The sequence below is a fragment of the Martes martes genome (genome assembly GCF_963455335.1).
Source record: "Martes martes genome assembly, chromosome: 8".
In the NCBI taxonomy this organism is placed as follows: domain Eukaryota; kingdom Metazoa; phylum Chordata; class Mammalia; order Carnivora; family Mustelidae; genus Martes; species Martes martes.
The window spans coordinates 127,578,387-127,604,473 of record NC_137895.1 but is presented as its reverse complement, the minus strand read 5'-3'; the positions used below and the strand labels follow the sequence as shown (position 1 = coordinate 127,604,473).

The 26,087-nt window shown below is 35.6% G+C and overlaps 1 protein-coding gene across 1 annotated transcript in view; it reads right to left on the bottom strand.

Moving 5' to 3' along the window:
• GPR158 (G protein-coupled receptor 158) overlaps window positions 1-26,087 on the bottom strand; it is a gene marked incomplete at both ends in the record, with an annotated part of 320,694 nt that overhangs the window by 122,575 nt on the left and 172,032 nt on the right. Inside the window, one exon of the mRNA XM_080810173.1 lies at window positions 11,235-11,303. Coding sequence (XP_080666299.1) covers window positions 11,235-11,303 — 69 coding nt within the window. The remainder of the gene's footprint in view (window positions 1-11,234; window positions 11,304-26,087) is intronic.

Below are 26,087 nucleotides of genomic sequence, written 5' to 3'. Positions count from 1 at the left end.
TGAACTGAGACTTTATCCTTTTGTATTCTTTCTTTTTCTTTCTTCCTCTTTCTTTCGTTCTCTCTCTCTCCTTCTTTCTTTTGTTACTAGAGAGCTATAATATGCTAGCTAGGACACTGCTGCTTTCTTATCTTTTGACTCAAACCATCTGACTGTCAAATTCTCTCTCATTGCCAGAGTCAGGATCTCCGTATTTGTTGCTATAAAGGCATTCTCAGGGTAATTTATTATGTTCTTAGTCTACTGCCAAACTGTGACATTTCTGCCTCCACATCTCTACTGTTAGAAATTCTCTATGGTTGTGGGGGTTTATTCTTACTTTAATGTCCTAATTTTTGAATTAACCTCTCCCCGTTTATTACAAAGTAATGAGTTCCTTAACTTCCTTTCACAGAAGAGTTGATATCTGAGTGGGGAGCTGGCCATGGAGATATGTGGGTTAAGACTACTCTAGGAAACAGCCAAGGTCAAGGCTGTGGGCTAGACTGCCAGGCCTGCTCAAGGAAGAGGGTCAAGACCAGTACTGATGCCGCAGAGTGAGAGAGGCAGAGAGCAGGGGAGCACAAGGTTAAAGAGGTAAAAGTGGGGCCAGGTCATGTAAGACTGTTTAGGCTAGAATTAAAGTCTGGGTGGCTCAGAGGGTTAAGCACCTGCTTTTGGCTCAGGTCATGATCCTGGTGTCTTGGGATTGAGTCCTGCCTCAGGTTCTCTGCTCGTTGCTTCTCCCTCAGCCTCTGCTTCTCTCTCTCTCTGTCTCTCATGAATAAATAAATAAAACTTTAAAAAAGTCTCTTTTTGATCTAGGTTCTTTTCTACCTCTCCATAGGGAACTCAGAGATAAAGAAGAGATTTACAGCTGTACAATTATATAGGTGTATGTGCATGTGTATAATTGCTTTAGCTAGAATTATATTGAAACTCGATACACTTTTAATGTGCTATAATGGAAGCAGATGCCGCAGACATGGTCCCACTCTTGAAAAGCTTGTAATTAAAAAGTATGATTCTAACAGATCTATTCATTGGAGAGTGAATATTTGTCGTAGGAGGGCTGAAAGGAAACTGGGGAATTTTCCTATAGAAACACGGTGTCATCCCAGATTGGAGAGAGATCTGGAGACACATTATCTTTGTTGATATACCTAAGTGGCACACTAACCAAGGAAGGCCGCCAGACCTTAAGTGTAGTAAAAGAGGAAGGCGAAGCATCAGATTATAATATGACCTAAATTTGTGTGGCTTCATGTGACCTCAAAATAAAGAAGTAGCCTGTGTCAATCTATGCCTCCTGCTGCTATCCACTTAGTTCTTCATAAAATAGCTACCTATAAAAACTGTTTTCTTAAAAAGTGAAAAGTAGTGAATCAAAACCACAATGAGATGCCACTTCACACTCACTAGGATGCCTATTAATTTTGTTTTTGTTTTTAATACACCCCATAACAGGTGTTGGTAAGGATGCGGAAAAACTGGAATCCTTGTGCATTGCTGGTGGGAATTTAAATTGCTGCAGCTACCTTGGAAGACTGTTTGGCAGTTTCTTAAGAGTTAAATTACCATATGATCCAGCAATTTCACTCCTAGATATATATATATACCTGAAAAACTGAAAAACGGGACTCAGATACCAGTGTTCATAGCAACATTATTTACAATAGTCAAAAGGTGACAACAACCTAAATGTCTATCACAGATAAATGGTAAACAGAATGTGGTATTATACATACAATGGAATATTATTCAGCTGTAAAAAGGAATGAAATTCTGACATATGCTACCACATGGATGAACCCTGAAAACATGATAAGTTAAGTGAAATAAGCCAGATACAAAAGGACAAATACCATACAACCCCACTTATATGAGTAACTTCTAGACAGAAAGTAGAATGGAGGTTACCAACAACTAGGGGTAAAGGAGGAATGTGAAGTTATTATTCAATGGAAGAGTTTTAATTGGGGATGATGGAAAAGTTCTGGAAATAGTGGTGGTGATGGCACAACACTATGAATGTATTATATATTAAAAATAATTAAAATGGTTAATTTATATTTGTGCATATTTTACTGCAATAAAAAAGAATTATAACAAAAAAGAAATCAGAAAGGAACCAGCACAGACTCTTTGTTTAAATACTGGAGGAAAAGGGCACATGAAGAATGGACAACAAAAGTGATGTTACCCAAGAAAATTGGCACAAGTTCAAATAAATAATTCTCGTGGCCTCAAAGAAATTATAAAAAAAACATGTTCCCTCTCATAAAGAAGCTCAAAGAAAAAGATATTAGAATCAAAGAAGAGATAAGAAAAACAGAGAAAGAGATAAAATTGTTCCAAGAAAGCTGGAGAAGAGGGGATAAAGTGAAAATGGAAATAAAATAAAAACAGTAGAGAGGTTAAAAGAATATTAGAATCGACTCAAGCAGAATAAACACACCTGAGAATAGTGTAAAGGTCACAGAATAAAGGCTCGATGGAAACACACAAAGCAAAATAGAAAAGAGCAAAGATAAAGAAATGACTAGAAACATTATAGATAAAGAAGGAAAAGAATCCAATGCATACATAATTCCTGCTCCTGAAGAAGAAACAAAAAACTAAACAGATATATTTTTTAAATTCCAGGAACGGAAGAGGACTTACATCTTTATATTGAAAGGAAACACCATGATCTAAGAAAAACAATAATACAGAAGGATAAATTTCAAGATAATATTTAGTTTCAAGACTGAAGAATGCAATCAGGCTATTTCAAGAGCTGAAAATATTCAGATAATGGATATAAAGTTCTAAGCAATAGAAAGTGTGTCCTGAAATTTTTATACTCAACTAAATTATTCTTCATGAAAAAAATTATTCTTCATGTATAAGGACAATGGGTAGAGATTCTCAAGCATGTAAGAACTCAAGAACTATACAACTCTTTTTCTTTCATGAAAAATCTGTTAATGAAAACTAAGGGACAAATCAAAATAAAGAACTGAAGAATGAAGAAGCCAGGTTACAAAGACTAGTGGAAAATATTAAACCTATTTAATACAGACTTAAGGTTAAACAATTATGTGTATAATAGTTTCATAATTGCATATTATATATACATTATGAATGTTAACAATTCAAAAATTATTATTTTTTAAAATATTTTATTTATTTATCTGACAGAGAGAGAGAGATCACAAGTAGGCAGAGAGGCAGGCAGAGAGAGGGGAAAGCAGGCTCCCCACTGAGCAGAAAGCCTGATGAGGGGCTTGATTCCAGGACCCTGAGTCCATGACCTAAGCCGAAGGTAGAGGCTTAACCCACTGAGCCACCCAGATGCCCCAGCAGTTCAAAATTTATTAACAAAAATCCAAAAGTAAAGGGGAGGGGCAATAGGAAATGTATTTATGTTTGATTTCTTAGCTGTTCCAGCTGAAGTCAAGTGATACTGTCTAAAGTTGAAACACATAGCTAAGTGAAGAAGAATGAACCCAACTTTTAAAACATTTTATAGTCTTTTTTCTTTAGATAAAGATCCATTAGAACTAACAATGCTTGTTGTGAAGATTCATTTATCTAAAAGTTAGTAACATTTTTAGTTTCGCTTCAGTTTTTTGGTTAAAACAATAAGGATTATAATTAATTTTTTATAAAATGTCTTAGATTTGTATCTTGATTTCTACCATTCATCCATTTTCTGTTTCAACTTATAAATGTGCACACACAGATGTCTCCAATGATCAAATGTATACAGTGATTATTTCTGGGTGATACTGACTTTGGTTGTTTGGTTATGATTTTTTCTTTGTGCCTAGTTTGGAAGTAATAGTAATTATTATATTTCAAATAATCAACATAGTATTTTTAAAAGGAATACAGTCTATTTGGTATTTTAGCAAAAATGTAAACGCTGTTGCTTTTTCACTGACAAACTAAAGCCAGGGGTCAAATTCCCAATGATTTAAGGCTTTCTCAGTTTATTAAAACTCCTTCAGGTAAAGGTAGATAATTACTTAATTCTTGACATATCAACGTGCTGATCTGAGATTCTTAACCAGATACCCTGGAATATGCATACTGGCTAGCCTCCATGCTTTTATGAGTAAAAGACCAAAACCACCAACAGTCTTCTCTCTGGTAGGCTGAGGGAAGGATGTAGGAACAAGTGGATAAGTGGAACTACACAGAATTCCAGGATATTTATAACCATTTCTTCTATTCCTCTCACCTATCCTATAAAAGGAAATAGAGTGTCTTAGTGGCATAATCGTTAAGCTCCCTTGAAGGAGGTGGTCTGGTTTTGTCTTTTAATCTCAATATTTTAACCAATATTACCAAAATTAGTGATCAGTTTGGTGATTAAGAGTCTTCTATTCCCGGGCACCTGGGTGGCTTGGCCAGTTGAACATCCAACTCTTGGTTTCAGCTCAGTCATGATCTCAGGGTCTTGGAATCGAGACCCATGCTTGGTTCTATGCTTAGCACAGAGTTTGCAGGTGATCCTCTTCCTCTCCCTCTGCTCATCTCCCTAGTCGGAAGCACATAAGCATATGTGCACATACACTCTCTCCCTCTCTCTCAAATAAAGTCTTACCAAAAAAAAAGAGTCTTCTATTCCCATACTCTTTGAGCTACCTTGGCATGAAACAACTATTCCCACACTACTGTTTTCTTGACAGTACTGCAGAGCTCATGAGTATTTAACTATCCTTCCAATTTACTTTTCCCCTTTTGCTCTGGGTTCATCCGAATGGATCTAAATGATACCTTGTAAGATGTAGTCTAGATCAGCTTAAAAAACTGTGTTTTAAGGATGGAATCTTTGAGTTGAGGAGAAATCTCCTTACAAAAGCCCCTAGATAACTGAGATTTGAGAAACATTGGCCTAGCTGTAAAATTGGGAACTTTGTGCCCTATGTTTGTCACAGTGGAAGTAAATCGGTCTCATGATGAACTGCTACCATTTCTCTCCAAAAAAGAATCAGGGCCCCTGGGGCTGATTCCAGGGCTGGGCTAGGGAAGGTACTCTCTATTGAACTAGAATGCAAGGAAGTGCTTGGGATAATGGGGTAATACGAAAACAATGCAGGAGCCAGCTTAAAGGGGCTTCACTGGGAAAATTTAGGTTAACTTGAGCTTTAAAATAAATAATTATATTAATAATGGATTAAAAGCTCAGCTGCTTTAGCTATATTCTCACGGTCTCATTCTTACTCTCCCTCCCTGCTTTCAACTCTCTGTCCTTTATTTCCCTCCCCATAAGCTCTGTGCTCAGAACAATATGCTCCTGTTTTCCCTCTGCTTCCGAATGCTGTCTGCTCTACACTGGAGATAAAAAAAAAAACAATCTGAGTTTTAGTTTCAGGTTTTGGGGTGATCATAAAAAAAGTAGTCTTAGGTCCTAAGCCACTGAAACCAACTTGATATGGTCTATAGGGTTATTTGTTAGGTTCAAATATAAAATAGCCATTTCTCAAAGTAAAATGGTTCAGTATCAGAAACATCATATGGTTCAACAGCATGCTTACAGCAGTTTTACATTGGGTCTTACAATCAAACCGTAAGCTATTTTAAATTGGTTCCCTGTTTTATCTTGTGCCTTTTATTTCCTTGGAGGCTTAATGAGGAAAGGTGCCTGAACAAGGGGATAGAACATGGGCATTCCTGATGACCTGTCTAATGTTATCTCAATCATATATTCATCCCTCTATCCCATAGAATGAAAGGAGTGGTAGACCAGGAGTCAAGAGACTAGATTCTAATCTTGGCTTTCTCACTACTTAGTTGAGAGAAGTTGGATAAATTACAGTTTTCTCTCAGACTCTCCTTTCATTTGCAAAATAGAGGTTGAACAAAGACTAAGTTGTGTCTGGTGTTCCTTCCTGTTCTAATATTTTGCAGTTCTTTATTTTCGGGCGTAGGGTGGAGTAGGGAAATGACGTGAAAATTAGCATTTATTTATTTATACATGTGTGGGTATAGAAAAGCTCATCAGCCAACCAAAGAGTTTATCAAGGTTATAGGGAAAAAATTCACCTAATTAGCTGAAACTGTTGGTTTTGTCAAGTCAAAAACGAACTTCCAGACTCCATATCACTTAAAATGATTTACTAATCCATAAAAATATGATTTTATGTAATTTAACAGGTAGAATATAGTTTAGTTGATATTTTAAAGTTCCTTTTTTCTCTCTTCTATAAATTATATTAAAGTTTTTAGATGATTATGAAGACTAATCATTTGTTCACAAATGTATGGACTTCAAATCATGAATCTCTTTTGAGAATCTGTAAGAAAATGTTTTAAATGCTTTCGGTCTCTGCTATCCAATTATAACAATGCTAAATTTAGTCAGATTTTGGTTTGTCCTCATCTGCACAATGATGATAATCTCTAATTTGGACTTTCCAATATAAGCATTGTTATGAAATCGTCTGTAGTCTAAGATTGCTTAGAAAAGGCAAAAATAACCTTAATTCTTGCAAATCTGAACAACAATATGCAGCATAAAAAGAAGAAAAGGCTCATTGCATAACAACTCAGCAGAACAGTGAATACCCAAAGCCTCCTTCCATGGAGTTACCCAGCCCTGAAAACAATTCTCCTTTATTCAAACACACTTTTAAACAACAACAAAAAAACCCTATAAACCCCATAAAACTTTCACAAGCAATTTTGGTAAGGACCACACCAGGAACAGAGAAAGTTGGTAAGATATTTAATAAATAAGGAAAGTATAGGTCACATTTATATCATCACATGATTAGACTTTTTGACTCTATTAGGTTTATGGAATCATCTTTATCACTTAATACAGAGATCTTCCTTGCAGCATAAAGTCTAGCCAAAAGTTACAAAGTTCATTTCTGCAAAACCCAGAGAAGTCAATGAGCCTTGGTCCAATAACCAAATTACTTACTCCTCTTGTCAAGAATGCTTTAAGCACATGTACCCATGCACATATACACACCCTATGTAGCAAAAAGTTTCCTATCAATTTCTGATATATCATCTCTCATTCTCTCATCTAAAATAAAATTACTCTCCTTACCAGACTCAATCAATAGTATATTTTAATCTCCTTTCTTCCCCTATACCTTATGCTCCATCGAAACCTTCATTAATTAACCTGACCCCTTCTGTCTTCAGGGCATGAACACTAACTTATTTGAAACCAAGGTACACAGTATAAACTTGGGAACTATATATTTATATCTCAAGCAGTTGCAGAAAAATATATGTTATAAAAGATAAAATAGATAGCCAATTAAGCATGAAGTCAATATAAGAGGTTTCTGTTAGACAGAATTTTTTGGGTAAATCTTCTTTTCTGTCCCCCCCCCTTCATGTATATCAGAATTATGAAGCAGAAGTGCTATCTTTACATTCCTCTTAAATTTCCATTTCTTTCCCCTTTTTTTCTGTGTCTGACATCATCATACTTATAGGTCCATTAGATATCTTTCAAAATTGTATACCAGTCAATGAAAGGGTCTTCAAAAACTGCCTTCAACATTTAGCAGCATAAAACTTACGCTTCTTTCAAATATTCTTGTTTTCTAGAGTACTTCATCCATTTAAGAGGCTTTAAGATTCTTTCCTAGATTTTAGACCCATGCTCATTAATATAACCACTTGATTTGAATAAATATGAATCTTACAAATAAAAATAAAATGAAATTTTGCTAACATCTCAAAATAACATTAAGAAGTGTTTTACTGGGGCACCTGGTTGGCTCAGTGGGTTAAAACCTATGTCTTTGGCTCAGGTCAAGATCCCAGGGTCCTGGGATCCAGCCCCACGTCGGGCTCTCTGCTCAGTGGGGAGCCTGCTTCCTCCTCTCTCTCTCTGCCTGCCTCTCTGCCTACGTGTGATCTCTGTCTGTCAAATAAATAAATAATCTTAAAAAAAAAAAGTGTTTTACTGCCTGTTATCACTAAATAAAATAATATTAATAAGGATCATTATTCTTAGTCTTCCACAATCAAGCAGATTCTTTGGAAGCTACTTCAATAGGACAATAGCCACTAGTTTGCAGTACAGGTCTAAATTCATTCAAGTATAACCTCATTCATTCACTCACTGCATATTGACTGTGCTTCAACTACGGTGACAGGTACTTGATTGTGAGCAAAAAAAAAAACTGTATTTTCTCCTTATTTTCAGAGAACTAGAGTTTGTGCAGGAGAATGACATTAATCAAATAATGGCACTTGTGAATGTACACTTACAAACTGAGATGGGGTTTGTCAAGAAAGAGAGTGGGATTCCATGAGAAACTACTAAAAGGAATTTGACTCTGATTGGGATTCAAGGAAAGAAATCTCTCTTAAAAAAGCAATATTTAAGTAGAAATCTGAAGGATGACCAGACAAGTTGTTAGTTAGGCAGAAGAAGAGGTAAGATGGCAGGGAGAAGGAAGATAAGAGGACTCTTTCTAAAGGAAAAGCATGTGAAAATGTCCTGTATCAAGAGGTGTATTCATTTCTTATTGCTGCTGTAACATATTATGACAAACTCAGTGGCTTAAAACAATATAGATTTATTATCTCACAGTTCCAGAATTTAGAAGTTCAAAATAGATCTTACAGAGTTAAAATCAAGGTGTTCTTTCTGGAGGTTCTTGGGAAGAATCTGTTTCCTTGCCTTTCCCAGCTTCTAGAGACTGCCTGAATCCCTTGGCTCGTGGCCTCTTTCATCCATCTTCAAAGCCAGCAAGAGCTGGTCCAATCTTTTTATGATACTTTCTCTTTGATTCTCTCTTTCCTGCTTCTCATTTTCACTTAGGACACTTGACCCCATCTACATAATCCAGGATAATCTCTATCTCAAAGTCCTTTTTTTCATCACATCTGCAAAGTCCCATTTTCCATGTAAGGTAACATATTTATAGGTTCCAGGGATTAGGACAGTGGACATTTTTGGGGAGCCATTATAATACACCATGAGAGAGATTATGTATCATTTATGAACTGAAAGAAGGTCAGAGTAGATGGGGGCAGAAAGTGAGAAGAAAAGTGGTATCAGATGAGGCTGGGGAGGTGGGCAAGTACCTTACTATATATAACATCACACACCATATCAAGGGTTTTGATCTTTATTCTAAGAACAGTGGGAAGCTAGCTATAGAAGTAGTAACAGATTAGATTTTGTATTTTAAAATACCCTCTGGCTACTGGATAGAAAATGTATTTTTTAAATAGCAGAGGTTCAGGAAAAAGATGATGGTGACTGCAACAACAGATATTCAGATGATTATTACTCAGATTAGTGAAGTCATTTGGGTCTTTTACTTCCTAATTGGGTGATCCTATAAGTTGGGCTAAACATCTTTCTGATAGTTCTTTGGGGAAAATGAAAAGTTATGATACACAACTTGCCATTTATACAGAAACAGTCCCATGCATGATAAGGACCCTTTGTATTATATTGCTTCTGTTATTAATTACCATGCACAACTCCATACCAGTAAATTAGACAACTGCAGTAACATGGATGATTTTATAGAAAGTTAAAATAATTATATCCAAATAAATTTCTATCTTAAGAATAAATATAATTCTAGAATTAGAAGACTTGAATAAATCAAGAACCCTATAAACACTGAGTGGGGAAGAAGATTAGAAAATGGGGTAATGGAGGGGGCACAATCAGAATCATGTTAGATCTTGGAGCTCATTCTAAGAATTTTGGCTTTTACTATAAGTAGAAGTGTGAACCTTTCGAGCGTTTTGAGGTGTGGCATAGTCTAACTTGGGCATTACAACAAGCTGATACTTTGAAAATAGACAGATCATTGGTGGAGGTGGGGTTAGTGTGGAGGGACAGAGGCCAGGGAGAGACTATTACAATAATCCAGAAGAGGCTGATTGTGGTTTAGACCAGGATGGTAGCACTGAATGAGGTAGAGGGAGTAGCTGGGTTTTTGGATGTTTTGGAAGGTTTCTGATGGATGTGAGAAAAAGAAAGTTGTCAAGAACGACTCCCAAGGTTTAGCCTGAGTAACTAGTGGGACAGGGTTGTCATCAATGGAGATAGGGAGACGACTTTAGGGGTGTGGGAGAACAAGTATCTCAGTTAAGAACATGGTAGGGCATTCTGGTGGACCCTCAAATAGAGTTGTAGAGTAAGTAATTGAATATGAGTTTGAAGCTCAGGGGAAAGGTCTAAGCTGGAGATACAAATTTGGGAGTCGTTGTATTTAAATAGTATTTAAGCTTTGAGGCTAGATGAGATCACCAAGGGAGAACGTAGAATCAGAAAAGCTCCACTAGGACTGCTGCCCGAGGCACTTAAGTAATTAAGAGGTGGGAAAGAAGATTAAGAATCAGCAGAGAAGGCTGAAATGGAGCAGCTAGTGAGGTAGGAGGTAACCCAAAAAGAACATGGTGCCATGGAAGCCCTACCTTTTTCTTCTCTAACATCTACTCATCTTTCAGAGCTCAGTTGAGTGTTATTTCATTCCCTAGGCTTAGTTGTCTCTCCTATGAGTCTCCACAGCATCCAGTCTCCACAGCCTCTTGGCTTTTTTCAATTATATAGTAATTGTCTGTACTGACTCATCTCATTCTGTAAATTATAAGCTTCCTGAGAGGAGAAATCCAGTTTCTCTCACTCACAAAAAATTCCCAGTTTAGCATAAGTACTTAACACACAGTAACTGCTAAATATAAATTGGCTGAATTAAATTAGGAAAATTAGTACTTACCTTGTGGTTACAGACAGGTTGCTAGTGTGATAGGAAGAGTCTACTAGGATTATCTATGTTATAATACCACACACCTATTTACTTTATTTTTGTATGTAACCATCTGGAATTTTTTAGCACCAACTTGTTGGTGTGTCTCATGGTTTTGATTCAAGTAGAGAGGGAAGACAGAAACCCTTATTTATATGTATACACATATGTATACGGCAAGCATACATATCAAGCAAGCCTTTTTTATGTTAGCTCACTTAAGCAGTTAACCCTCCTTGCAAATTTGGGAAGAAAAGTATGATTACCTCCACTTTACTTTTTTACTTTATATGTCTATTATATATAGATATGGTCATATAAACTTGTATATAGACATATAAAAAAGTAATATATATATATGAAGTTACATATACTATAATATACATACATATACATTTATATAAATATATACACGTACACACAGATATATATAAATACACATACACATACATAAAATTTACTGCCGGAGCAAAATAAAACAAATGGCTATTTTTAAAATTCAATTATGTTACTTACTGGAAAGTATAGCAGCAGAGACCCAAAAAGAATGGTTTCCAAGAGGATAAGGCCCGATGCCCTGATGCTCTAATAAATAAATAAATAAAATTTAAAAAAAAACAAAAAAGAAAGAAAAAAAAAGAAAGTTATTGTTAGTTAACATTCCTAGAATGGAAGAACTTATGCTATTGTGACAATACCTCAACTAGTAAATGAAAACTGGCTAGTATTTCAAAAGCAAACTTAACTGAACCATGCAAAAAGACTGACTATAAAGATTGTAGTGGACTTAATGATGTTGCCAGTGGCTTTACGGAATTTTGTTCTCTAAAATTTGAATCTGTGAACAATCTGAGCATCTGAGAACACTTTTTGGAAGATCCTTTCAATCCAAGAAGCTCACAGACACAAAATTTCTTGCTTGTATTTCTGAAACATCAACCACAAATACATATGGAATGCTAACTCTCAGCCATTTCACAGATACTTGCAGGATGGTTTCAGTGGGTAAAACATACATACACACAAGGTCTTGGCATCTCAGTAATATATATCTCACCATGTCAAAATATCATCACCCATGCTCACCTAACAGAGCTCCACTATGTGAATAATATAAATCACACTAAGTAACAGAGGTATTTTACCTTGTGAACATGCTTAAATCATTCTTAACTGAAAATTCAATAGACTAAGTTGATTTTTTAAAAATTTCCTAATTATTTAGAGTTTACTATACATAAACATGCTTAATAACCTTAAAATATTTTGTTAGACTCAAATAGCATTCTCTTTCCAAAGCAAAATAACTGAAATTGTGGCAAGAAATAAAAGACCAAATAATTTTATCTTCTAATAAATAATTTTGTTTCAATGAGTTTAAGTGTCAATACAGAGTAAATATATTAATTAAGAATATAAACATAAAAGTAGGTTTTTCTAGAGTACCTGTGTTTTCACTAAATGCAATATGAAATTTAAACAAAAATTACACCTGGTGCAAATATTGTATCTTCACAGGAAAATAATCTGAAGTAGCAGCAAGTGATTTTGCAACAATAAGAAGAAGCTAAAAACCCAAGCTACAAGAGTCCATTACATTAAAACAATGTCAGATAAAAAATAAAAATAAAACCAAAATAATAAAAAAAAAAAAAAGTCATACAATGTCAGATAAATGAAGCCAGAGAAAGAGAAGTATAATATCTCTTCAAAACACTGCTAGGACATTGTTAAGACACAGAAGAATACTTTATGTAATCCCTCAAAAGAACTCAAGGCTTTCATAAATCTAAGAATTTGCAACGGAGAAACAAGTTTTGTCAGTGAACAGACTCGATTAAGTGGCTTCTCACTATTGGTCTTTATGTTAGCTAGCAGATGCATTTTATCGAAAAGAAAATTTCTGTCAGCAAGCCTTTAGATGGGTTTTGGCTGCTGGAATTTCTAAGATGGCAAATTACATTTATACCTAATTATGAATACTCCATTTTTTTAAACTTTATAAATAGAGGACATCAAGAGTGAGAGTCCAAAATATTATATAAGACTGGGTGTAAAACAATCTATGCAATATTGTTTAAAGATTTATTTATTTATTTGAAAGAGAGGGAGAGAGTGTGCTCTTGAGTGTGGGGGAGGGAGAGAGAGAATATTAAGCAGGCTTTTCCCTGATGAGTGCAGAGCCCCACACCAGGCTTGATCCCATGACCCCGAGATCATGACCTGAGCAGAAATCAAGAGTGGACATTTAACTGACTGAGCCACTCAGTGCCCCCTCCATGCAATACTTAAAAAAAAAAAAGGGATATGAAAAGAAGCTGCAAGGTTTAATGGAAAAGACTTTGAAGTTCTCTTCATCTCAGTTTGAATTATGAAATAATCACTAAGAAGGCCACCTTAAATTTCAATATCTTCACCCATAAAACGGGCAGCCTAATAAGGTAAAACACCTTATTAAATCTGAGGGTTCTAATAAAATATAAAGCATACAAAATGGCTACTATTATGCCCAATTCTTAGCAAGACGGTACATACTCTTCAAAGTAAAAAACAGCATCAGGATGGTGAATTTGAATTCCATAGAAGTAGCAGTCAGATTTTTTTTTTTTCTTTTTAATACTTGGGATCCAAATGACCTCAGAAGAGCCCAAAGTAGGGGTAGAGAACCCAAGAGTTCCTTTTTTTTTTTTTTTTTTTTTAGGGCCAGTCGTTTCTTAGCTGCATTACAACCAGTATTGTCATAAACAGTCGTAGTGATGCAGATATTCTCAGAGTAAATAACCTGTTTCCTTTTCATTTGGTAATACTGAATAATCTTCTTAACTCTTCAGTGCCTTGCTGAGCAGAGGAGACCATAATTTCAAATTATTAATTAGAATTCCAACAAGTGGTTCTATAATCAAAAGGAAGGCCTACTCAAAATGTACATTCTTCCTTTCAAAATATTCTTGGGCTGATTTGGCTTCATGGTCTCACAGAATGAGTAGGTACCTAATAGGTAGGACTTCAGGGACAAAAAAAGAAACCTCATGTTCCCTAAAACATTCTCCCACTGTCTTAGTGGTATTGGAAGTTCTTTGAACTAGAAAGAAGCTTTTTATTTTTACTTGGTGCCAAGGATTAATATATAAATGTTATAAGTAACATGCTGATTTAAGTTCAAAGTGACGAACAGAAATCTTTTCCTCAAAGTCTAAGTGATAGGATAAGGAAGGAAAGAGGAGGGATTGAAAAATGAAGGTGGTGCAGCCACTCTGGAAAACAGTATTGGAAGTTCCTCAAAAAGTTAAAAATAGAACCACCCTATGACCCAGGAATTGCACTACTAGGTATTTACAAAAAGAATACCAAAACATTGATTCAAAGGGATAGATGCACCCTGATGTTTACAGCAGCATTATCTACACTAGCCAAATTATGGAAACAGCCTTATTATCCATCCATTGATGAATGGATAAAGAAGATGTGGTACGTCTACACAATGGACTATTATTCAGCCATAAAAAGAATGAAATCTTGCCATTTGTAATGATGTGGATGGAGCTAGAGAGTATTATGCTAAGTGAAACAAGTCAGTCAAAGAAACACAAATACCATATGATTTTACTCATGTGTGGAATTTAAGAAATGAAGCAAACAAGCAAAGGGGAGGAAAAAAAAGAAAGGGGCAAAACAAGAAAGGCTCTGATGGTTACAAGGGGAGGTGGTAGGGGGATGGTTGAAGTAGGTGATGGGGATTAAGGAGTATACTTGTCTTGATGAGCACAGGATGATATCTGAAGTGTTAAATCACTATATTGTACACCTGAAGCTAATATTACACTGTATGTTAACTAACCGGAATTAATACAAAAACTTAAAAAAAAAAGAAAACTGAAGATGGGAAAGGGATATAATGAGCAAAATAATAGAGCTCAAGAAAGAATTTCATCTTCTTCACAGCTGTGCCTGAGATAGACGTGGTGGTCTGGAACCCTTTTAACCAGAATTGCTCACTGAGAAACTCTGAGAAAACGTTATTGAGAGGACCAACAATATACTATTTATTCATTTATACAATATACTATTCATTCAAAACACATACATACAAGTCAATACCATATATTTTCTGGATGTATATAAATATACCAAAAACATATATACATATATATACCAAGCTGATAACATTTTTTTTTTCTTCTGGAGAAGTGGATAGATTTGGGGACAAATCAGCTTATTCAAAAATATTTTCATTTCTTTGGTGATGAAGTCATGCGTTGCTAAGTAATATGCATTATAGTAATTAAACTAAATAATATTAAAGAGAATAAAAAATGTGACAGTTCAACTATTGCAAAATTCCACCACTAGGCATCATAATATGCCAAGAAGTCTAAATGAAGGCCTTTCCAACTAATATCTACTTAAGTTTTTATTCAGTACCAACCTGAGGCATAAAATTAACAAACAGTATTTTTGTAATTTACAAATTTTTGAATTTACAAACAGGTAAATATAGAGCTTGGGGAGTTAGCATTGAGCCTAAAACTCTCTCATTTAGAATCTATAGAGCCAACAAATATAATTCCAGAATTTACAACTGTGGATCCCATCCCACCTGCCCCATTTCTTAAACTTTCTGAACTGACTTATGAAGGTTTGTAACAGTCAAGTATCAAACCTGTATACTGGAGAAAAGAGCTAATCTCATTATACCAATTTTATTAAATTATGTCAAAGTCAATTTCTAAATTCCATAATCCTTGGATGCAAAGTAGAGAGGCATAAGAAGAAGCACAGCTGCAGCTGTCACAAGATTTGCTCGTGATGTAGGCATCCAAAGGGAGCTAAGTCACTACAAGTAGTAAGGCGATGAGAATGCTGAAGTCTGATTTTTTTGAAAAACAATTAAAATGGTTTGTCATTATTTTCCTTGATTCTACAAGGACTAACTACTTCATTTATAGTTTTAAAACCTTTTTAGCCACTGGGGAAATTAATGTATATCTTGCTAAAACAGTGCGGCTCTTCTGAATTACAGCTGATTTCTTTAGTCCTGTGGCAATTAAAGTTTCTTTCTATTACAAAAGGAACCTCTGAGCATGAAGGTATTTTTACACAGCTGCGCCTCAGAATGCATGATGAAAATATAATAAAGCAATAGAATTAGACTGTGAAAAGAATGAACTGGCATAGGTTTGGATCATAAAGCAAGACTATAAATCTGTATCATTTACAAAAAGAATTAGCCATGCTAGCAGAACAGACTTTTTCTATTTCTTTAGAGAAATCCATGGTCAGGGAGATTACAAATAAACAAACGCCTGATGAAACAGTCACATAATAATAAATTGGAAGCAAGATGTAAAAGCAGCCTTAAAGAGAATCCTAACATTGAGAGACATGAGGATGCTATTTTTTAATAATTTTATTTATAGTTATATAAATAAATGAGAACACACTACATCTGGTTTGACAGACTAACAAGCAATTATTTTCTCTTAGAAGATCTGTGATGAAATATTGAAAAACCATTCAGATTTAGAAAAATTTGTCAGAGAACAATTGCCCAAAATGTGTTAGTTAAAATCGGTATTGGTTTTTCCAAAAAATTATCAGCAATGAGAAAGGTACAAAAAAAGCAAAGAATATGTTCACAACAGAGATTGCTGAAGTGAAATAAAAGCAATTCAGAGAGTTTTGTTTTATTTATTTATTTATTTGTTTGTTTGTTTTTTTAATTTATTTTACTTACTTTAAATTAAGTATAATTAATATACAGTATTATATTAGTTTCAGGTGCATGATCTAATGATTCAACAACTTCTATACATTATTAAGTGCTCATCATGATAAATATACTCTTAGTCCCCTTTACCTATTTCACCCATCCCCTCCCCCCATGTTCCTTTTGGCAACTACCAGTTTGTTCTCTATGTTTAAGAGTCTTGTTGTTGTTGTTCTCTTTTTTCTTCTCTAATTTTTTGTTTCTTAAATTTCACATATGAATGAAATCATATGGTATGTATGGGTCTTTCTCTGACTGTTTTTAGTTAGCGTTATACCCTCTAGATCCATCCATGTTGCTGGAAATGGCAAGATTTCATTCCTTTTTATGCCTGATTAGTATTTCATTGTGTATATATATACACCACTTTTTCTTGATCCATTTATCTGTTGATGGGCATCTGGGTTGCTTCAGTATCTTGGGTATTTTAAATAATGCTGCAAGAAACACAGGGGTGCATATACCTTTTCAAATTCATGTTTTCATTTTCTTTGGGTAAATACCCAGCCATGGAATTAATTACTGGATCATATGATAATCTTATTTTTTATTTTTTTAGGAACTTCCATATTGTTTTCCACAGTGACTGCACCAATTTACATTACACCAACAGTTCATGAGGGTTCCTTTTTCTCCACATCTTCACACCTGTCATTTCTTGTGTTTTTGATTTTAGCCATTCTGACAGGTGTAAGGTAACTTCTCACTGGGGTTTTCATTTGCATTTCCCTGATGATGAGTGATGCTGAGCATCTTTTCATGTATTTGTCGTCCACCTGTACGTCTTCTTTGGAAAAATGTCTATTCAGTTCCCTGCCCATTTTTAATTGGATTATTTATTTTTTTGGTGTTGAGTTGTATAAGTTCTTATATATTTAGGATATTAACCCATTACCAGATATATCATTTACAAATATCTTCTCCTATTTAGTATGTGTTTTGTTGATGGTTTCCTTCACTTTACAAAAGTTTTTTTTTATTTTGGCATAGTCTCAATAGTTTAATTTTGCTTTTGTTTCCTTTGTCAAAGGAGACGTATCTAAGAAAAGTGTTTTTATGGCTCAAATTGAAGAGATTACTGCCTATGCTTTCTTCTAAGAATTTTATTCTTTCAGATCTCAGATTTAGGTCTATAATCCATTTTAAGTTTTTCTTTGTGTATGTTGTAGGAAAGTGGTTCAGCTTCATTCTCAGTTTCCCATCATTTGTTGAAGAGACTATCATTTTTCCCATTGTATATACTTGCCCACTTTGTCATAGTGTCAAATTTCTGGGCTCTCAATTTTGTTCCACTGATCTGTGTGTCTATTCTTGTGCCAGTACCATACTGTTTTGATTACTATAGCTCTGTAGTATATCTTAAAATCTGGAATTATAATACCTCCAGTTTTTATCTTTTTCAAGATTGCTTTGACTATTTGTTATCTTTTGTGGTTCCACACAAATTTTAGGATTATTTCTTCCAGTTCTGTGCAAAATGCTTTTGATATTTTTGATAGGGATTGCATTGAATCTGTAGATTGCTTTGGATAGTACGGACATGATAACAATACTGATTCTCCCAATTCATGATCATGGAATATCTTTCCATTTGTATGTGTTATCTTCAGTTTCTTTTATCAGTGTTTTATAGTGTTTAGAGTACAAGTCTTGGGGTGCCTAGGTGGCTCAGTCAATTAAGTGGCTGCCTTCAGCTCAGGTTATGATCCCAGAGTTCTGGGATCTAGCCCTGGTGTGGGGCTCCCTTTTCAGCAGAGAGCCTACTTCTCCCTTTTCCTCTGCCTGCTGCTTTGCCTACTTGTGCTTTTTCTCTCTCTGTCAAATAAAAAAACAAAGAAAGAAAGAAAACCTTTAGAGTACAGGTCTTTCACCTCTTTGATTAAGTTTATTCCTAATTATTTTATTATTTTTGGTGTAATTGTGAATGGGATTGCTTTCTCAATTTCTCTTTCTGCTACTTCATTATTAGTGTATAGAAACACAACAGATTTCTGTATATTCATTATATATCTTGTGCCTTTACTGAATTCATTTATCAGTTCTAGTATTTTTTGGTGGAGTTTTAAAATGTTTTCTCTATATAGTATCATGTCATCTGCAAATAGTGAAAGTTTTACTTCTTCCTTACTAATTTGGGTATCTTTTATTTCTTTTTGTTGTCTGATTGCTGTGGCTAGGAATTCAAGTACTATGTTGAATAAAAGTGGTGAGAGTAGACATCCTTGTCTTGTCATTCTCCGTATCACTAATTTTTGCCATTTTTATTATTATGTGTCTTGGTGTGGACCTCCCTGGGTTGGTATTGTTGAGGGCTTTCTGTGCCTCCTGAATCTGGATGTCTATTTCCTTCCCCAGATTAGAGAGGTTTTCAGGTGTTATTTCTTCAAATAAAATTTTGCCCCCATTTCTCTCTTTTCTCTTTCTGGGATCCCTATAATGTGAATATTATTATGGTGGATTTGTCACTGAGTTCTCTTTCCTTTTCTAATCTTTTATTATTCTTTTTTCTTTTGCTGTTTAGCTTGGTTGCTTTCCACTACTCTATCTTCCAGCTTGCTGATCAATTTTCCTGCTTCCTCTAGTCTACTACTTATTCCTTCTAGTGCATCTTAATTTCAGTTATTGAGTTCTTCATCTCTGATTGGTTCTTTTCTATATTTTCTCTTTGTTGAATGTCACACTGAGATCCTCCACTCTTTTCTCAAGTCCAGTAAGTATCTTTCTTTATTACTGTTACTTTGAATTTTCTATTAAGCATATTGCTTATCTCCATTTCATTTAGTTCTTTTGCTGTGATTTTGTCCTGTTCTTTCATTTGGTTCATATTCCTCTGACTCCTCATTTTGTCTAACTTTCCATGTTTGTTTCTATGTATTAAGAAAGTCAGCTTCATCTCCTGATCTTGAAAGTAGTGTTGCCTTATGAAGAAGAGATTCTGTGGTGCCCTGTGGCACAGTATCCCCCATTCACCAGAACCTGGCATTTCAGGGAGATCTCCTAATATGTTGCATGCACCCTACCATTGTGATTGAGCCAGATTTGCCTTCAGTCGTGTCATCTGCAATGGCACTCTCTGCCTGTTGTGGGCAGAGTTTGGTCCCTGTACTGCTAAGTGGCCAGTTTGCAGCCATCCTGGGCTTATCGTTGGGTCAGACCAGATGTCTGCCTTCAGACTAGTACTGGGGCCACAGAGAACTGTAGAATGCTCCCAGTGTTGTCTCCTGAGAAGCTTTTATTGGTAGGCAGAGCCAGCAATCAGATCAGTTGTCTGTCCCCAGCCATTGCTGGGGTTGCGGTTGAACTGATGTATGCGATTATCTTCCACAAGGCAAAAGTCCCTTTGGAGTGATGCTGGTCACTGTCAGGGCTGCTTGCAGAATGAGACATGTCAGGTGCTGCTTGAAGGGACCCTTACACAGTGGTGTGGGTTGGATGGGGGGAGTCCATAGGAAAATGCAGGGGTAGGGCATGCTGTGCTAGCAAGCTAGGTATGGATATTTGTGCTGGTTCCTGCAGGTGTCCTGGTATCTAAGTTGGGCAGGCAAGAGAAGCGAAATGGCACCTACCAGCTTTTTTGTTCTTGCAGAAGTCTCGCAAGGACCCTACCCCTCCATTACATGTTTTAAGACTAGTAAATAAATCTTCCTGTATACCCCAGGTACTTTCAAACTGTTCCTCCTATGCTGCATCTTGGAGGCACTGTAAGTTATCCTGGCTCTTTAACCAGGGGGAACTCAGTTTCCTATTGCCCTCTAGCAAGGCTAACTGATTTTTAAAGTTCCCGGTGTTAAACTCAACTGATTATAAAAACTTGTGAAGTTAAGCTCATCTTTTTTTCAAAGCCAAATGTTCTGGGGACTTGTTTTCCCAGTGTAGGCCCCCCATGTCTGGGGTGTCTGGTGTGGGGTATATTATTCTCCCTTCTCCATTCTTGTGATATCCCCCATTGGGGTCAGTCTCTCAGGCCAGTTTAGTTTTTGATTAGAACTGCATCCTTCCTACCATTTTTTTTTCTTTTTTTCTATTTTTTCAGTGTTCTAAGCTTCCTACCATTTTTAATGTGGCCTCCTCCCTACAATTAACTGTGGACAGTCTATTTTGCCAGGGTTCAGTTCATTTTTTGGGTTAGTTCTACTGATATGTCTGTTATCTAGGTGGGACCAAGGGATGAGGTGAGCTTAGGATCCTTTTACACTTCCATCTTCTTAAACAGTACCACAGAGAATTTTAAAGTCATGGAATAAAATACATGAGCTGTATATCCAGATGGTTTGGGATCTCATCACTGGCTGCTTATTAGGTGTGTCATCTTGAGCAAACTGTTGAACCTTCTGAGTTTCTTTATATATAAAATGGGTGCATTGATGCCCCTCCTTGCAGTTCTGTTGTAAAAACTGACAATAATGCTGCCCAGCATGGAGCAGGCACTCAGTCAATGGTAGTTCATCATCAGTCTTTCATGGACATATAGAGTGAGGTCAACAGTCTATCTAAGCTCACTCAGCTGAGGAGTGGCCGAACAAGGCCCCATCATCTACCCTGCTGATTTCCAAGTCAGTGTGATTTCTTCTGTACATCCAATCTGATCCTCAGCCATTTTCTCGCCCAAAGGAACAGAATTACATGTAATATAATAACAAAAACATGTAGCACTACTAGAGCATTTTAAAATAAATTACAAGTAAGGAGCTTGGTTCAAATGTTATTTTAAAAGTTACTATTCAATTTAAAATCCTAGACAGTTTTATGCAAAATATTAGAATTGTCACATTGCATTAATTAGGAACTATGTCTTATTTCTAAAAGCTCATGAGAAAGCCCATTTTCACATAATTTGATAATCTGTAGTTGAACTATTTAAGACCTTTTGGAAAAATTACTCAAAAATAAAGTCCAGAGTAACATATACATAGTTTCATATTCTTTAAAACAGTATAGCACATTAAATTTAAAAAATCAATGATATTTTTATACATGCAAAATTAGAAATAACAAGTCATTCATTATTAATTATGATTCACCATTTACTGTGATACAGAAACATCTAATAGATGCTTTTACAGGATTTGCATGAGATCGTTGCCCATTTGCTTAGCTTTGTTTCAGATAATGTGAATGAACACATACAGGTGTTTCCCCCACCTACCCCTGAAATGGCTCATCTTTCAGAAGTTCAGTGACTGATATTATGTCTCAAAGTTGCTATCACAGCAAGTGCAGAGATGTAGAATAACAGATACATGAGAGCGAGCATTTTGGATAAACTTTACTCAACTAAGGTCAGCCCTCGTGCTTATGTCCTCAACAACTTAACACCAAAGCTCTTCCTATCAGACTTCTTCCCGCCTCTCAGCACCTCTCCTCTGCTAAGATGCCACATGAATGCACTCCCAAAATGCAGATGATCATGTCCTTACTTGTCCTCATTTTTCCCAAAGTTTCCTTACAAAAATAGTTTTTTACTTCTCTGTTATCTATCTTCAAACTTCAATTCTTTTTCTTTCAATACTAATAAGCAGAACAACTCATATTTCACATAATGGAGATAAATTTTCTAAGTGTCAAAAAAGCATACACAAGTGAAGTACATAAAGAACCTCACCTTGAGAAGGATTACTGTACATCCTCAAGTAAATTGTTGAAACAAAATATGCCATTTGCTTAGATTTCTACTTTTTTAAAGATTTTATTTATTTATTTGACAGACAGAGATCACAAGTAGGCAAAGAGGCAGGCAGAGAAAGAGTGAGAGGAAGAAGCAGGCTCCCCGCTGAACAGAGAGCCTGATGCGGGGCTCGATCCCAGGATCCTGAGATCATGACCTGAGCTGAAGGCAGAGGCTTTAACCCACTGAGCCACCCAGGTGCCTCCTTAGATTTCTATTATTAATTGAAAGCTACTAAGATTGATATATTTTCAAATAAAAAGTTGTTAATTGAAAAAACAATAAGTTCTTCCTCATTAAGAGTCCTAATGGAATGATAATAAAATAAAAATATTAACTAGTTTAAAAATATTAATAAGGTAAAATACTGCTTCTTCAAATAATTAGCCTTTGTTATAGAGATGAACTCAAATATCAGGTTGACATCAAACTTTTTTAACATAAATGTATTTTATAATTGTAGAAATTCAGAAGAAACTTCACAAGTCATTGCTTCGTTTCACCTAATTGCTAAGTAGCAACAGATCTTAGCAATATTTCTTCATTACTTGAAAACTGTCTAATCTCAGATTTTTTTTTTTTTCTTTTTCAGTTTGGTATGTTGAAAACTGTGGTCTGCAAGGTAACTACTCTAAAATACTACTGTTCACCCATGGCACACTTGGATGACTCAGATGGTTGAGTGTCTGAGTCTTGATTTTAGCTCAGGTCATGATCTCGGGGCCCTGGGAGGGAGCCCTGCAGTAGGCACCGTGCTCAGCAGGGAGTCTGCTTGACGATTCTCTCTCTCTTTCTCTGTCCCTCCATCCCTCTCATACTCTCTTTCGCTCTAAAATTAATGGATAAATCTTTAAGCAAACAAACAAAAAACGAAGTACTACTACTGAGGCAAAAGGACCTATCAAATATTAGGCAGACATCATCTTCATCTCCTTGCTTAAGGAAAAACAATGTGAGAGCAGGAACATACCTGCTCAGAACTGTTAAGCCTGTCTTTGATACATTGTTTGTATTCTAAAGCATGTTTGGAAGTATATGGAATGACTAGACAAAGTGCAAAACAAGGAGACATTTCACACTTTGATATTTGTTAACAGTCTCAACATGCTAAGACTTGTTTATGTTCCTTATACTCCACATTAACACAAAAGTTTCACTTCTGAAAAGATACTTACAAATCTACAAAGAAATATGATGAGCATTTCAGTGAATAAACCAATAGATGATTTAGTGAGGTATATGAGATGCTTCGTATTTGCTAGATTTGGCAGTTCAGAAATTTAAAATAGCAGTATTCTCTCTGACAGGCAAAAGCAAAGGCGATTACAAAGTGTTGTGGGAAAACAAGTGCTACTTAGATGCAAGGATGACAGAGACAGGAACTCAGAACTCAGCCTCTAATGTAGCATAAACACCTTTAGATTACATGGAGTAAATTGCATTTTGATTTTCCCCAAATTTGTGAGCAGTAAGAAGAATCATTAAATGGGCATTATGGAATTCAGTCCACATGGACAGCATCATTCCTAAACTGATCTGCCTGAAAACAAAATTAAAAAAAAAAAGAAGGGATATATTAATTAACTAATCATGTTTACATTTTCATTGTCAATTCTAACTATTCATTTCACTAAGTTCTGCTGTTTTAGTTAGTCTTAATGTTTATTAGCAAATCATAACATGTTTGCATCCATTAGGTAATTATCTTGGTATTTTGGAGTTTTGCATCTTACATTAGAGACATGGTTCTGGAAAGATTTCCAAATAATAAATTCATAAGTTTTAATTAGATAATAAATATTAACCCTTCCATGCAGAATTCAAAAAGGTCATAATAACTGAGGGATGCTTTAATTAGTCTTTCTTCTCTGTCTGGATCCTGCTTATTTACTCTTTGCTCTAAAACATTATAAAAATGCATTAGGATTAGGTTATCAACTCAAAAAGATACACAAGAGAAATAATGAAGTACATTTAGAAATCTGACAGTAGAGAATTACTGAGAAGTTAAAATAATGTTACAAAAAAGAAGAAAAAGTTTTTACAATGTAATAGATTTTTAAAAAATTGTCTAACCTCATCAAAAATCAAACTATTACTAAAGCAGTTTTCTAGAAATAATCAAATTTTGAAGTTTTTTAAACTAATGATTCCAAGTCTTCCTCTTCAGCCTATACATTTTTCTGGAGCTCTAGACTCGTACTTTCACTTTCTTATAAGACAGTTCTACCTGAATGACCTATAAACCTAAAACTCAAGATTTCAAAAACTAAAACTTCCAATGGTTAATAGTAATCAATTACTATTCTGTTATCAAACTATCTCTGAAATATATATCTATAGGCTAGAAATAAATGAAGTGGGTTTTATGACATATGCATGGATTTACTTTCCATATTTTCCAGAACTTCCAAAATTTCATTGACTGTCTCACTAAATAAATGAATAAGTAACCAAATAAATGAGTAAACTGAGAAGCAATATGCATACTGACCCATATTCAAGTGGAGAGGAAATTCTTCATTTTTAATTTATGGGTGTTCTCTACGATTCAGAGAATAAACAATCAAAATCTTAATAAGAGGAGGAAAAGGAAGAGAAGGGAGAGAGGAGGGAAGCAGAAGAAACCATCTGTTTATGTTTGGTTTAGCAGACTGGGGTTCTTGGTTTCACAGGAATTAAATGCAGGGGCCCCTGGGTGGCTCAGTGGGTTAAGCCTCTGCCTTCAGCTCAGGTCATGATCCCAGGGTCCTGGGATCGAGCCCCACATCGGGCTCTCTGCTCGGTGGTGAGCCTGCTTCCCCCTCTCTCTCTGCCTGCTTGTGATCTCTCTCTGTCAAATAAATAAATAAAATCTTTAAAAAAAAAAAAAAAGGAATTAAATGCAGGAGGCAGATGCGTGAGTGGAAGAGAACCGGACTCAAGTCTCAACGATGTCACTGTTGTCCGAGCTTTCTCGCAGATGCCTCCTGCTATCTTTATTGTACCCTCCTGCCCTGGGCTCTCCCACCCCAGACACCCAGTACCTTCAGGGCATCCTTTGTGTCATTTCATTCAGCCCTGCCCTGTTCAAGCAAGGTGCATATTTCAAAGTAATTCCCTTATTCCTCTTAATCTCCAACTTCTAATTTCTTCCATGCTTAATCTTATAGTTATAAACAAAAGGGATATGATAAATGCCAATTAGGGTGTTAGTGAGTAATAATTTAATGTTTGCTCCTCCAGGTAGGGCTTGGAAGATAAAATAGATAGCCAATACTTAAAATCTAAAGGCAGAGATCTTGAACTTTAAAAGTTAAGAGAGCAAAGTTATTAACACAGTGGGTTTTCTGGTGCCCCCAAAGAGTCTATGACTCTTTCCATGAAGATTCCTCTCTTCCTCTAAGATCGTTCCTTTGTATAAGCAAACCATTCAGAAGATGTAGAGATTCTTTTAAAGAATGAAAGGGATCCCATCATCCTCACCTTCTGTTGAAGATATTTTTCTAAGAAGCAATTCATATTTCAAAAAACCCTTTTATTTCCAGTTGTACATTAAATGCATCAAGAATAAGTCTATCTCACTACAATTACCACACATCTGTGACTGAGTTAACCCCTGTCAAGGGCACGCTAAATGAATAGGTTTGCTTCCCTTTGTTCATTTCTTTCCTTGAAGCATAATTTTGTATAATATGGAAGGTGCCTTTAAAACACAGCTTTTATTATGTGATAGGTTTCAGGACACGCTGTGTAAGTATGACTCCAAGGTCCAGAACAACAGCTCTCTCCCACTCCCGTGAATACATTCCATTTACTATAGTTTTTTCTTTGTTTCTTTTTTGACTACATTTTTAAGCCTATGAAAGAGATATAAATGCATAAATTCTGAGAATAGAAGAGTCGACGTGGGGAGGAAGGGGAATCAATCCAGGACCACTGAGTTTGGTAAAACAGA